This window comes from Pseudorasbora parva, chromosome 5 (assembly GCF_024679245.1).
Source record: "Pseudorasbora parva isolate DD20220531a chromosome 5, ASM2467924v1, whole genome shotgun sequence".
NCBI lineage: Eukaryota > Metazoa > Chordata > Actinopteri > Cypriniformes > Gobionidae > Pseudorasbora > Pseudorasbora parva.
Genome location: NC_090176.1, coordinates 41,730,318 through 41,744,268, shown reverse-complemented (window position 1 = coordinate 41,744,268; position 13,951 = coordinate 41,730,318). Strand labels below are relative to the sequence as shown.

Below are 13,951 nucleotides of genomic sequence, written 5' to 3'. Positions count from 1 at the left end.
TTATTGATTTGCCAGTCTGAAACCATCTACTATCTGATTTGTGTATAAGTGACCTCTACTATGAAAAATACACAAAACATTCTGGTTGAGAATTTATCCATTTGTTTTTTATTAACTCAGTATATAAATTAAAATGTACATTCATATGGAACACATACAGTCTCTCTTCCAATGAAAGTTTCATAAAAAGGAACAAATATAAAATGGTAGGATGTAGAAATATAAACCTGTACGGAACGGATAGATGCAGACCATCCACTTTGAGTTGAAGGGGTCACCCAAAAATTCTACCAAAGCCCCTAATGGTGATTAAAAAAATATACACATAATTCAATGTGCTTTCTCTGAAACCAGGTAAACTGCATTTGCTTGCTAAACTAGTTCTCACTAAAAAATGCATTTGCTGGCAAAGAACTCGAAAATGGATTTTCAATGGGAATGCAAACCTTTTGCAAAGAAACTTTGAGAGAACATGAAAAGTAAAATATATCTGTATTAGTTCTGTAAGGTGTTTCCATTTTTGTGAGAAAAAAAAAAAAAATAGAAGCATACAATTACTCTAAATAAAGCACTTTATTGGCATTTACACCGAGCATAATTTCACATTTAAAAACCTGCTGGTCTAGCGCATATTACATAGAAAACCAGCAGGAAAAAAACGTGTAATGAAAAAAATGTGCAAAAAAGTATTTTTCTTCAGCGACGCCCTTTTTAGAATGCCATGCCAAGACCATCAAAAGACAAGAGCGCAGCGGTCAAACTCGTCCGTCTAGCACATGTTTACATTGACAAACAATGGAAAATAAGCAGAAAACGTTCTGAGTGAATGCTTCATAACGGACACAGAACACGTTTATGCTCTTATTTTAACTTGAGTGCAGTGTTTGAAGAATGCCATGTCATATGCGACGCTGAAAAATGTGAGACTCTAGCGCAATGGTCAAGCACGATAGAAATGAATCATAGTGAAATGCTAAACAGAACCTGGAAAAGCTTTGTGTGTAATAATAATCCATTTTGCTATAGTATGACTACAGTATTCTCCCATATTGACGTCAGAAGACTTAGAGCGCACAAGAAATGTAGATGCTTCGAGGTTGGTTTAGGAGCCACACATCACCGTTTGATTAAACTACATGATCAAGAGCAACTTGGAGATTCTGCTAAACACCCTCCTTTGTTTGCCACAGAGGAATTAGCATTTTTAGATGACCCGTTTCTTTTACGAACACTAGAGGGCACTATTTCCTTAAATACACAATCTGTTGTACTGTATGTGTTGAGTCATTCCCTTGAGCAGACGACTGCAACGTCCTGATAATTTTATAATATACCTGAGAGCAGCACAGTCACCATCTATTTACACATGCTATCAACATAATGTATTTAACAATACAGTGTTATTCCCAGCTCTGCATCACTTGGGTATGAGAATACAAACTGCTAAAAAAAATACAGTAACAGCCCACGCTGCCTAAAAGAGATCATTTAAACAAACAAATGAGAGAGAACGATTATTTTTACAATCCTTGTGGACCTACTAATGTTCCTTACAGTCATTCCTTCCTAAAAATATTGTGCAATTCAAAAAGTATTTTTAAAATGAATACAAAAATTTGATAAAAATCACTCATCCTGTGGATAGCAGCACAATTTCAGAAGAAATCCTCGTCTTCTGGATCCATGGGTTGTGGCTGAGGCGTGTAGGTGACGGGGGGATATGGGCAGACAGCTGGGGTGTATACAGCAGTACTAGGGAGGTTATTTAGGGTGGCAGGACAGTTTCTCACAAGCTCTTCCTCGCTATTGTCCTCTGCGTCTCCTCGCTGCGACTGGGTGTCACTCGAGCTGCTGTTAAAGAGCACGTTCTCATAGTACGCCCCACCTAGCCCGTACTGATTCTCATGATTTTGAAGCTCCTCTTGAGTGATGTGGCTGCCATTGCGCAGAAACTCTGCAAACCTGAAAGAGACGGTGACAACCGGTTAGGGCTTTTTAACATTTTGTATTTCATAGCATTTTTCTCCTCCAGATTCATACAGAATTGCACATTTTAAAGCAATTACACCAATTTATCAATAAATACAAATTAAACTGAGTAAGAAACTTTGTATCGTGAATGTCAAACTTTTTTTGTCCCAACATGCTTATTTTGACGACTATGAATGTTTAAGTACTTTTGCGGTGATCTGAGCCTCAATACAGTGTCCCACGCAGGAAAGCCAGGCTTGTTACAGTGCTCCCGTAGTTCTTCCAGGGAGGCTTTGGTGTGGATCTCTCCCTGCTCTCGGTACTCCTCCTCGGTCAGTAGCCTGACAGCGCGCCGTTTCTTCCTCCAGAACAAGCTTAGGAATGAGCAGAAGAGTCTTAAGGCAGAAATTCATACATACAAATATTTAGGATTACACATATTTCACTTGTTCAAAGTTTAATTTCATCATACGATTAGCTTTCACTTTCTAGCCTACACTTGAAGTCAGCATGACCTTAAAATTACCATACTTTTATGTTTTATTGTGCATACAATGTAAATATGCATGAAGAAAGTACAGTCATTTAGAATTAAATAAAGTCAAAATAATAATAAATATACAGACTGCCGTTCAAAAAAATTTGATAGGTAAGATTTTTTTATGTTTTTAGAAGAAGTCTCTTATGTGCTGCATTCATTTATTTATTTATTTAAAAAAAAAATTGAGCAATATTGTGAAATGTAAATCTGATGTAAAGCTGAATTTTTTTCATTATTACTCCAGTCTTCAGTGTCATATGATCCTTCAAAAATCATTCTAACATGATGATTTGCTGCTTAAGAAACATTTATGGTAATTATCAATGTTGAAAACAGTTACGTAAAACATTTTTAGGGTCTCTGATGAATAAGTTCAAAAGAACACCATTTATTTTAAATAGAATATTTTGTAACATGTCTTTACTCTCACTTTTGATCAGTTTAATGCATCCTTGCTGAAAAAATTTATGCATTTCATTAAGTTATTTCCCACAAAAATAAGGTTACAAAAGCTTTCTATTTCAGTATTCTTTTGAACTTTCTTTTCAACAAATAATCCTAAAAAAAATGTCAACAGTGATAATAATCATAAAGTTTTCTTGAGCAGAAACTAATCATATTAGAATGATTTTTGAAGGATCATGTGACACTGAAGACTGGAGTAATGATGCTGAAAATTCAGCTTAGCATCAGTGAAAATTACATTTTAAAATATATTCAAATAGAAAACAGTGATTGCACATTTTAATATTTCACAATATTACAGTATATATATATATATATATATATATATATATATACAGTCTTGTTCAAAATAATAGCAGTACAATGTGACTAACCAGAATAATCAAGGTTTTTAGTATATTTTTTATTGCTACGTGGCAAACAAGTTACCAGTAGGTTCAGTAGATTGTCAGAAAACAAATGAGACCCAGCATTCATGATATGCACGCTCTTAAGGCTGTGCAATTGGGCAATTAGTTGAAAGGGGTGTGTTCAAAAAAATAGCAGTGTCTACCTTTGACTGTACAAACTCAAAACTATTTTGTACAAAAAAAATGTTTATTATTTAGCAATCCTGTGAATCACTAAACTAATATTTAGTTGTATGACCACAGTTTTTTAAAACTGCTTGACATCTGTGTGGCATGGAGTCAACCAACTTGTGGCACCTCTCAGCTGTTATTCCACTCCATGATTCTTTAACAACATTCCACAATTCATTCACATTTCTTGGTTTTGCTTCAGAAACAGCATTTTTGATATCACCCCACAAGTTCTCAATTGGATTAAGGTCTGGAGATTGGGCTGGCCACTCCATAACATTAATTTTGTTGGTTTGGAACCAAGACTTTGCCCGTTTACTAGTGTGTTTTGGGTCATTGTCTTGTTGAAACAACCGTTTCAAGGGCATGTCCTCTTCAGCATAGGGCAACATGACCTCTTCAAGTATTTTAACATATGCAAACTGATCCATGATCCCTGGTATGCGATAAATAGGCCCAACACCATAGTAGGAGAAACATGCCCATATCATGATGCTTGCACCTCCATGCTTCACTGTCTTCACTGTGTACTGTGGCTTGAATTCAGAGTTTGGGGGTCGTCTCACAAACTGCCTGTGGCCCTTGGACCCAAAAAGAACAATTTTACTCTCATCAGTCCACAAAATGTTCCTCTATTTCTCTTTAGGCCAGCTGATGTGTTCTTTGGCAAATTGTAACCTCTTCTGCACATGCCTTTTTTTTAACAGAGGGACTTTGCGGGGGATTCTTGAAAATAGATTAGCTTCACACAGACGTCTTCTAACTGTCACAGTACTTACAGGTAACTCCAGACTGTCTTTGATCATCCTGGAGGTGATCATTGGCTGAGCCTTTGCCATTCTGGTTATTCTTCTATCCATTTTGATGGTTGTCTTCCGTTTTCTTCCACGTCTCTCTGGTTTTGCTCTCCATTTTAAGGCATTGGAGATCATTTTAGCTGAACAGCCTATCATTTTTTGCACCTCTTTATAGGTTTTCCCCTCTTTAATCAACTTTTTAATCAAAGTACGCTGTTCTTCTGAACAATGTCTTGAACGACCCATTTTCCTCAGCTTTCAAATGCATGTTCAACAAGTGTTGGCTTCATCCTTAAATAGGGGCCTACTGATTCACACCTGTTTCTTCACAAAATTGATGACCTCAGTGATTGAATGCCACACTGCTATTTTTTTGAACACACCCCTTTCAACTAATTCAACTAATTGCCCAATTGCACAGCCTTAAGAGCGTGCGTATCATGAATGCTGGGTCTCATTTGTTTTCTGAGAATCTACTGAACCTACTGGTAACTTGTTTGCCACGTAGCAATAAAAAATATACTAAAAACCTTGATTATTCTGGTTAGTCACATTGTACTGCTATTATTTTGAACAAGACTGTATATATATATATATATATATATATATATATATATATATATATATATATATATATATATATATATATATATATATATATATCAAATAAATGCAGCCTTGGTGAGTATAAGAGCCTTCTAAAAACATAAAAAAACTTTTGAACAGCAGTGTATATATCTCAAAGATATATTAAAAATGCAAAGGTAGTAAATATACCCAGTATTAAAGAATCAATAACTGATTAAAAAGAAAGATGTGAATATCTGTAAACAAATAATGGCTTTGCATTTGAAACAACTTTCCTATTTGGGTTAGGGTGAATATGGCCACACTTTAGTTTAGGGTCCAATTCTCACTATTAAAGACTTTTCCCTCAATAAAATCCTAATTATTAACTTATTAACAGTTTGTAAAATAGTTGTTGAGTTTAGGTATTGGGTAGGATTAAGGGACATTAAGTTCTAAATACAGTTTGTGGTGGGGTTTTTTACCTACAAATCCACACCAGAAGGCTCCAGGCCAAGGGCAGAATCTTCAAGCACAACAGGACAGCAATCAGTATGTAGTATGCCCGGGGAAATGTGATCCCATAGTAAAGCAACACTATGCCTACACCTTGCATACACCAGGTCATAAAGTTGAGGGTGTGTTTGTTGGTGATGGGGCCATGTTTGTAGCACACAGCAAAGCTAAATAAGCCTGATATGAGCACATATACTGCAGACAAAGAGAAAAAAAGAAAATACATTTTAAAATGATAATATACATTTAGTACATGCATATAGTACTAAGCTGCTACATAAAGGAGTAGGGTGCTTTATGTATTCACAACCCGGGACACACCAAGTCGACATAAAAAAAGGACTAACGGCTATGAAAGCTGATTGTGTTGTCGCTTGTCGTTGGCTGCGAGTCAGACAAAAAGCTGCGCTTGAACACACCAAAAGGACTAAAGGCGAATGTCAACTAGTTCATGTTCTGTGCCTGCATGCATGTAAATATCTGTCTATATCAGCAGGTATCAATAGTATATTTTCACTAGGACTGCAAATATACAAACCATAAACAAAGCAACGCTTGCTTACCATTTTAAATATCAAAAATGCTGATCACTTTCTTCATTCCACTCAGCTCATGTTATGAAAATATTTGTGCATTCTAATGCTCGGGTAAGATGGCGTCAAATTAGGCCATGACAGCCTTCTCTCTTTACCGTCTTGATTTATTTGCTAGCTTTCATCACTTTCGCTTTTATTCTCGTGCTCCGACTCGTTCGCTAACCTGAATAGCCAATCAGAGTTCGCTCTCTCACCTACGGCCTGACGCCGATTTAATTCACTGAATCAGCCCAAAAAACCTTAGCGGCATCCAACTAGAGCCAACAGTGCAGAACAAACCTGTAAAAACTAAGCCGGCCATCGCTTTAAAAACGGCTCAACATTGCCCGAGGGTCGACCGTCAGCTTGGTGTGTCCCGGCACTCAAGGTAACATTTAAAAAGCATTCCCAATCTGAATTGGACAGAAGCAGGCAGCCTGAGCTTGGCTTTCATTCATAAACAGCCTATACACCAACAGTAATAATACAAAGCACTCTCAGTTACAACAGCAACAATAGATCTATATGCATTGAAACAACTCAACGTCATTCACTTTTGGGTAAACTATTCCTTTAAGACAAGCTTTCACTTGCTAAAATATGCATTGTGTGACTGTGGGCCATAAATATCAAATAGTGGATGACGTGGTGTATTTTCCGAGCCTACGCTCACTGAATGCAAACATTACGTGCTACTGCTGCAACAAATTGCTGAATACACAAGTATGAAAAACAAAAGAACAACGGTGAAGTATAATGTAACAATACTGGTTCTATTCATTTACTGGGTTAACCTTACTTACACTTACGTTTTGCTCTGTTTTTTTTTTTTGTGTGTGTGTGTGTGGGGGGGGGGGGGTTATGATGAATAGAGTTCAAAAGAATAGCATTTCTAACATTATACATTTCTTTACAGTTACTTTTGATGCATACCTGCTGAATAAAATGATTAATTTCTTCTTCTTCATTTTTTTATTTTATTAAAAACAAAAGGTTCTGAAAAATATCCTGGCCATATTTTCTAGATAATGATGTGGACTGGATCTGTCAATCTCCAAAAAGAACCCTAAAAAAAGAGCATGATAAAAATATAGTCCACATGATTCGCATGCTATATGAAAGCTTTACGTGAAGTTTAAGACATTATTTTGTAACAATCCCCTCAACTATAGCTCTAAAATCAAAAATGTATCAATTAAACCCCAAAACAATGCGCCATTTTTATAGTTACTTAACACTAAATAACAAATTTAGTTCCTCACAAAGTCTTTGCATGGTTTCAAGACATGGACTGTAGCGCATGAGTCACTTGGAATTTTTATGATTTTTCTGGAGCTTGACAAACCCGGTCTCCATTCACTTTCATTGTATGAAAAGAAAGGAAGAAGAAAAAAAGAACGACTATAAGAAATTCATGGGTTTGGAACAACATAATGGTGAATAATATGAAGGAAAAAATGCAAATTTTTGAGTGAACTATTCTTCTAATGTCACAGTAGCCTATATCTGTGAAAACAAAACAGAAGAAGAGGATATAAAAGGGCCAGAAAACAGACACAAACTGGGGCTGTAATCCTCCCAGAGCCTTTTTGTTTTAGGCATAGAAATCAATGTTCCAGAGGCACTGCCGCTTCTTTCCCTTAATCTTAATATGCCTGTAGTTCTCGCATTCAAACACTGATGCATTTACATACTGCGAGTGCTTGAAGAGGGAAATTGATTTGGCAGAGAATAGAATCTATTGAGCAGTCAAGAGGCAGTCATTTCAGCATTCAAAATACTTGGCCCTCATATTATAACACTAACAGAGCCAAGATATACAATACAAAAGGTGAACCTCAATCTGCTCTAGACTGTTACGATTCTGGCGTGTGCAATTCAGCTGATGAAATATGCAGCGAGAGTGTAGAAGGATAATCTGTCTAAATGACATGTACAGTAATTATTCTATTGTATAAAGAACGCGGCAAGCAAATTAACAGACAACACGAGGCATTCGACTGACATGCAAAACTGCACAAAAGGTACATTTGAAAGACCATTTATTAACATTAGTAAAGGCTTACTGTCTGATCTAATTGGCTGATGAGATGATTGCAAAGGAAAACAGGGCAAGATGGGTTGTAACAGAGAAAGGTTGCCTAGTTACCCAGTAATTCCATCCAGTGCTCAGTCACGATGTCATCCCATTCATTTAACACTCTCTGGATCCCCATGTAGGACAGACTGGAGCCAGCGCCCAAAAACACCAGGAACAGCCCTCGCTGGGGGGGGTGAAGCAAAGCCTTAGTGAATGTGCTTGACCCTCTGACCTACCCCAAAACTGAAAGCTGTCAATCAATCTGTGATTGATTGCACACCCCAGATTTACACACAAAACCTTACAATTATGTTCATGCCTGTGGTTGTTTGTGTTGAAGGGTGAGTCTCAACCTCCCTTTATCTTTCATCTCATCAGCAGAGACAATACCAGCACTGACAGGCTTAAACTCATCCAACATGTTTGATCAGTGAGGAAACATGCGATAGTGTGTATCATGATGAGTTGAGAGTTTCAGAGCAGAAATGTATCTTTGACACCGGTGACATAGGGGTACCATGATCATGATAAAGGTTGTGACAGAAGCTTTGCACACCTTTGGTATGAAGTTTCGGAGGAGAAGTGTCAGGAAGACAAATGTGCCGATGACTCCCAACGAAACTCCAGCTGTGTAGAAAAACAGTGAGCTCCTGGAAACCATGAAGATTGGGTCAGATTAATAATTTTCAAACAAAAATGATTCGTTATTTTGATCAACCCTTATGTTGATCAATTCAGTACTATATGCCTTTATTCCCCCGGAATACAAAGGGAGAGTATTTAAGAATCAATTCAATTAAGAATCTTTGCACAACAATTCATAGTGACCACGGCTATCAAGCTCCAAAAAGGCACCCTAAAAGTAGTCCATATAAATTTTTTGCTCACCAGGCACTATGGCTAGTGGTTTTCCAAAGTTTTTAGCCACTCTGCATTTTCACTGGCCACAATTTTGAAATTGATACCATGGGGAAAATCTGCCATATTGATATTTTTTTAATTATTATTATTTAATATTATAATTTGACAGCAGGTACTGTATATGAGGCTGCTGTCACTTTAAGACCTGACATACAGATTCATTATACATATGTATTTTCTTAACTTAATTTTTTAACTGTTTCCGTTCACTAAAACATAACTGACTGTGTTTACGTGAATATTCGACCAGAATATAAGACCAGCATTTAGAAATTATTTTGTGTGTATTTGACTGTTTACGTTTAAAAAGGAGCAAAAAAGAACTCAATTTAACATTAAATGTGCTGTATGTACGTTTTGGACAGTACTAAAGCAAAAAAAAATACCATAATATGTTTGCAGATATTTAGGAAACGTGCCACGTTCACATATTCGTTTCTCTGAAAAACACTGCTACAGCCAGTTATTTTACTTTGAAATGTGCGTTCCCTGTCGAAATATCTCTTTTTGGAAGGTGTTTATGTCAAGCGCTGCTTGTGTACCATACTCTCATCTTCTGAAAAATTCTTTAGGCCCCCTCAATGTAGGCAAATATACTTCTGCTGTAATGACAAAACTGCTCGTTTTCTCTCTTTTCTTCACCAAAGTTACTGTATGGCTTCAGAAGACTAGAATGTTCCACACAAACATGATAGATGAGGCCACTATGAACATGGATTTTTCAAAACTTTTTTAGTTCCACATTTTAAATAAAAAACAACAAAAGAGTGATATAATTTTAATTTCTTCTGTAATTTTTTTTGTTAAACTACTCATCTTATTCATGTTTAAGGTACAGAGACAAGTATGGAGACAGTTTAGTTTTTTTAATCAAGGTTTGCACACACACACACACACACACACACACACACACAACGATCCAAATTAAATCTGACATTCTACTGTAGATTTCCTCTAGATGAGAACATCTAACTAGAGCTGAATTGCCACTTACCTGCATACGTTTCCCGCTCTTAAAAACAGTACCATCCCACACACAAAAAGCAGAAAGCATATTATATTTAACCCTGCAATAGAAAAGAAACAATAATGATTCTGTGCCTAAGTACTCTGTATGAGAATAAGGCGTGTGATGCTTACTTTTGTTGGAGACGTGTAGTGTGTACACAGTATTGCTTTTAGCCGATTTGGTTCTGAAGCAGACATCTTCATTAACCAGAGGAATGTTCAAAGATTTCTCCATTTGGATAGTGGACGGCCAATAGTGTTGAACAAAGCAGTTAACAACCGTGAGAAGATCATCTGGATGGTGGCAATTTCGGGTCTCCATCGGGAACACGACAAAGACGTCCTCATCACCTGTCACGTTTACCTGTGAGCAGTATGTCTTTTGTCACTATTCAATTTACAGTGAGTTAACCCAAAAATGTTTTGTCATTATTCACTCAACCTCATGTCATTCCAATAAATAAATAAAAAACACTGAAAAGTAAATAATAGCAGGATGTAATGTATTACCTTGAAGGTGGACCAGAAGTCCTTCCATTTGATTACTGTACCAGAGCTGTAACAAAAGCACCGACTCCCAGAATACTCATGGGCACTGTCTCCATTCACAATGGTGCAATCTGTCAGAATGAGGAAAGGATCAGAATTACTCCTCTGCTTTAATTTAACGATCCATTTTTTTCTTATCTATCTTAAACAGCACAGAAGCATCCCAGAAAAGAACAAAGACTACAAGCTTCTGCCCACAGACTAAATTCATCCTAATCACTTCACTATTTCAACTGGAGAATCAAAAATCTGGCATGTTCATGTGTGGTTGCTTCTATCCAGCAGGGTTACTCACTTATCACTTATAAATTGAAGCATCACATGCAAGGCAGGGTTTCCCTAACTGGGGTTCATGAGGGAACTGTTACTGGAGAGAATTTTTGTGTTGCGAAAAGCTAACATTTAATTCATTAAAAATAAATAAAGCACTTCATTTACTAGTTTCATTTACTTAAATGTTATGTGACCATTAATCAACATCAGAGAACCATGAACATACAAATGTTTTGTAAAAATGATTGTAATATTAAGGTAAAATTTAGGGGGTGCTTCAAAATCAAATCCCTGATTTAAGAAAAATTACCATAATAAACCCATTTAGGCATTTACCATTATAGTAGTAACCACTTTTTTATTTTGCATTGTTAAAAGAAATGAATGCAATGAATGGTTTACAATGAATGGGCTTGTTCTATACTGCTATTTTACTTCATATTTAGAGTTTTACAAATATTCAGTCCTTAGATATTTATGATCATGTATTGCAACTGTCTGAAAATCAACTGTAAAAGTCATATCAAACCTTATATTTGGAAAATCTGCAAAAACACTTTTTTTATAGAACCTGGAGATTATAAGATTACAACTAGTCTAGATTATCCAAACATATATTATATATGGACTATATGGCCACACATAAATATGTTAACATATATAACGTAAAATATATATATTATTTTTTCTTAGTATTTAAAAGCAATATTGTATATTTGAACATGTGGATTTCATGAGTATCTGTAACTAGCATGACACGTCATAATGCTCACAACATAAATGCATCAGAAAGACAATAATGAATTTAAAGTGATATAACCACATTTTGACAAGCTTTGTAGGCAAAACAAGATGCTCAATCTGTAATGAGATTGAGAATACATCAACAGCTTTTTTCTCCATTGTTCCAAATACACATTAAATATAAATTGAAATGAATGTGTTAAGAACACATTCATTCCCAAAATTATTTTCCTTGTGAAGACAAACTGGCCACACTAAGTAAGGGGGAGGAAAATAGACACTATAGGCCAGGGGGACTATGTATTACGTAAAATGTGGTCTTACAAGCTTGCTGCATTGACACAAAATATGAAAAAAAAATATGGAAAGTGAAGAGAGTGAATTAATGATTCCTGAACATAAGGCAGTGAAAAAAAGTATCAGAGAGACTGTGCAGACCTGTTTAAAGTCAGTTTTTATTTTCTATCACTCTGATATGTAGTATATCAGAGTGATATGGCTTCTCAAACAAGACTACATTTATGGATCTTGATGTTGTCCATCTGGAATTGATTAGATGGTTGTGGTTTGCTAAAGCTGCAATTTGCATGGATAAATCATTTATAATAATAAATACTGTAATATTCCATGAAAAACAAGAATTATTGATTTAGATTACATGGCGGCGTTATGGTGTGATAAAAAAATGAAGGACCATGGTAAGATTACAGACACATGTTTATTGTACAATGGAGGCTATTAAATTAGCACACTAATACATATAAAAACTGTATTATAGTACAGATTTTATCACACCATAAAGTGACCATGCAATCTCAGTTATCACACCATAAAGTCACATCTATCTATCTATCTCTATATATATATATATATATACACACTTTTTTACACATTTTAATACGGTTCTTATATACAGTAACTCAATTCTATCTGAAAAGTCTACTTTACTTCAAAACAAACATAAATACAAAACATAAACTTCTACTTCACTAAAACTTTCTAAGTAACGTAACGTTATTGTTACATAGCTCGCCATTTCGACACTCATCATTTGTCCAACTCACACAGTTCGTAAAGAGTGGTTTAACATGGGTTCAAAATCCCATATATATATATATATAATTGTTTTGTAATGTTTGTGATCTGTTTATTCCGCTGTCTGTTTAGCATATGGCTAAAGTAATTTACCTGGGTATGAATATCCTCTGTTTCCCTCAGCACTTTGCCAGTAAACGTACAATAGAGTTAAAACGGGTATAAAAGCAGCTAACTTCCCCATGTTTTGAGGAATATTTTGTTAAATGGATGGATTTGACAGACACAGCAGCTAAATGATTGGCCCGCTAAGCTAACATGAGCTAAGCTAATGTTTTCGGTTTCAAATTCGGTGGGCTTCGTGTAACCCAGACCAGACTAACAGCTTCAGAGTGGATTATAGGTTCCGATATTTAATTTACTCATTTATCAAGCATAGACACTTTAAACTCTATTTATTAAATAAGCACGTCGTTATATACACAAAATAACACATTTCATGTTTTTAACGGAGTCTATTTAATAAGTCTATTTGGGAATACAGTGCTCGATTAGTCAGGTCTTAATCCGCAGTCAAAGGTTTGAAAATAAACACCAGTGTTGTGTTGTAGGCCTACTATTTTATTGTATAAAACTATTTATAGTTTAATATTTTTTAAATATATGTAAGTATCAAATGGTACTCAAATGTCACGTTACATATTAAATGCAGCACGTCGTGTTTTTTATCAGTTAAGAAATAAACATTTAAAAGTCTTTTTTATAAAACTTGTTTGTGTAAAAATGGTAGTAAACATTTATTCACCACACTGGAACTGAAAGAAGGTTGCACACATTGCATTGTGGGATACAGTACGGACTGCAATTTGCTCTGTTATTATTGAAAATATTTTAGAGTATGTATTTTTTTAGAGCAGCCTATAGGCCTAGCCTGTATGTATTTTTTTTAGTTATGCTCAGGTCTAATGCCTGTTATTTATTATATCTTATTTTTTGTTATAACTTTAAAATCATTGATAGAAATGTGTTGGAATTTGGAAATGTATATATATCGTTACAACATAAAGCTAAATGTAGAGAATGTGGAAAATTCATTGTCTATCAGCAAAATAAAGCAGTCTTAAGATGTCTAGCCCTGCAAATGCAGTCTTGTTGCAAACGCAAAGATAAGTGGTGGGAAGAAATACGTTAAACCAAAATCTAGAGGAGACCAGATGAAAATGTCATCTCTGTGCAGTCTTTACCCTTTGAAATGGAAGGGGATTTTTGTGGTGGGTGTAGACACAGCAGGCGGCTGCTTTCTCATTTCTCTAGGATGCAGAGACAAC

At 35.6% G+C, this 13,951-nt stretch overlaps 1 protein-coding gene across 2 annotated transcripts; it reads right to left on the bottom strand.

Annotated features, from left to right (window-relative positions):
* Window positions 1-85: 85 nt before the first annotated feature.
* On the bottom strand, window positions 86-13,007 carry nemp2 (nuclear envelope integral membrane protein 2). 2 transcript variants are annotated; one of them, XM_067444353.1, is made up of 9 exons: window positions 12,777-13,007; window positions 10,533-10,642; window positions 10,155-10,386; window positions 10,009-10,081; window positions 8,650-8,743; window positions 8,163-8,277; window positions 5,408-5,633; window positions 2,178-2,366; window positions 86-1,962 (listed from the first exon to the last, which is right to left on the bottom strand). In XM_067444353.1, exons 1-9 carry the CDS (start codon window positions 12,865-12,867, stop codon window positions 1,656-1,658), a joined length of 1,437 nt encoding a protein of 478 aa, XP_067300454.1. In that variant the 5' UTR covers window positions 12,868-13,007; the 3' UTR covers window positions 86-1,655. The 2 variants fall into 2 exon arrangements, with proteins under 2 accessions (XP_067300454.1, XP_067300455.1); XM_067444354.1 differs by having other exon boundaries at window positions 2,178-2,345; window positions 12,777-13,004.
* Between the last annotated feature and the right edge of the window lie 944 nt (window positions 13,008-13,951).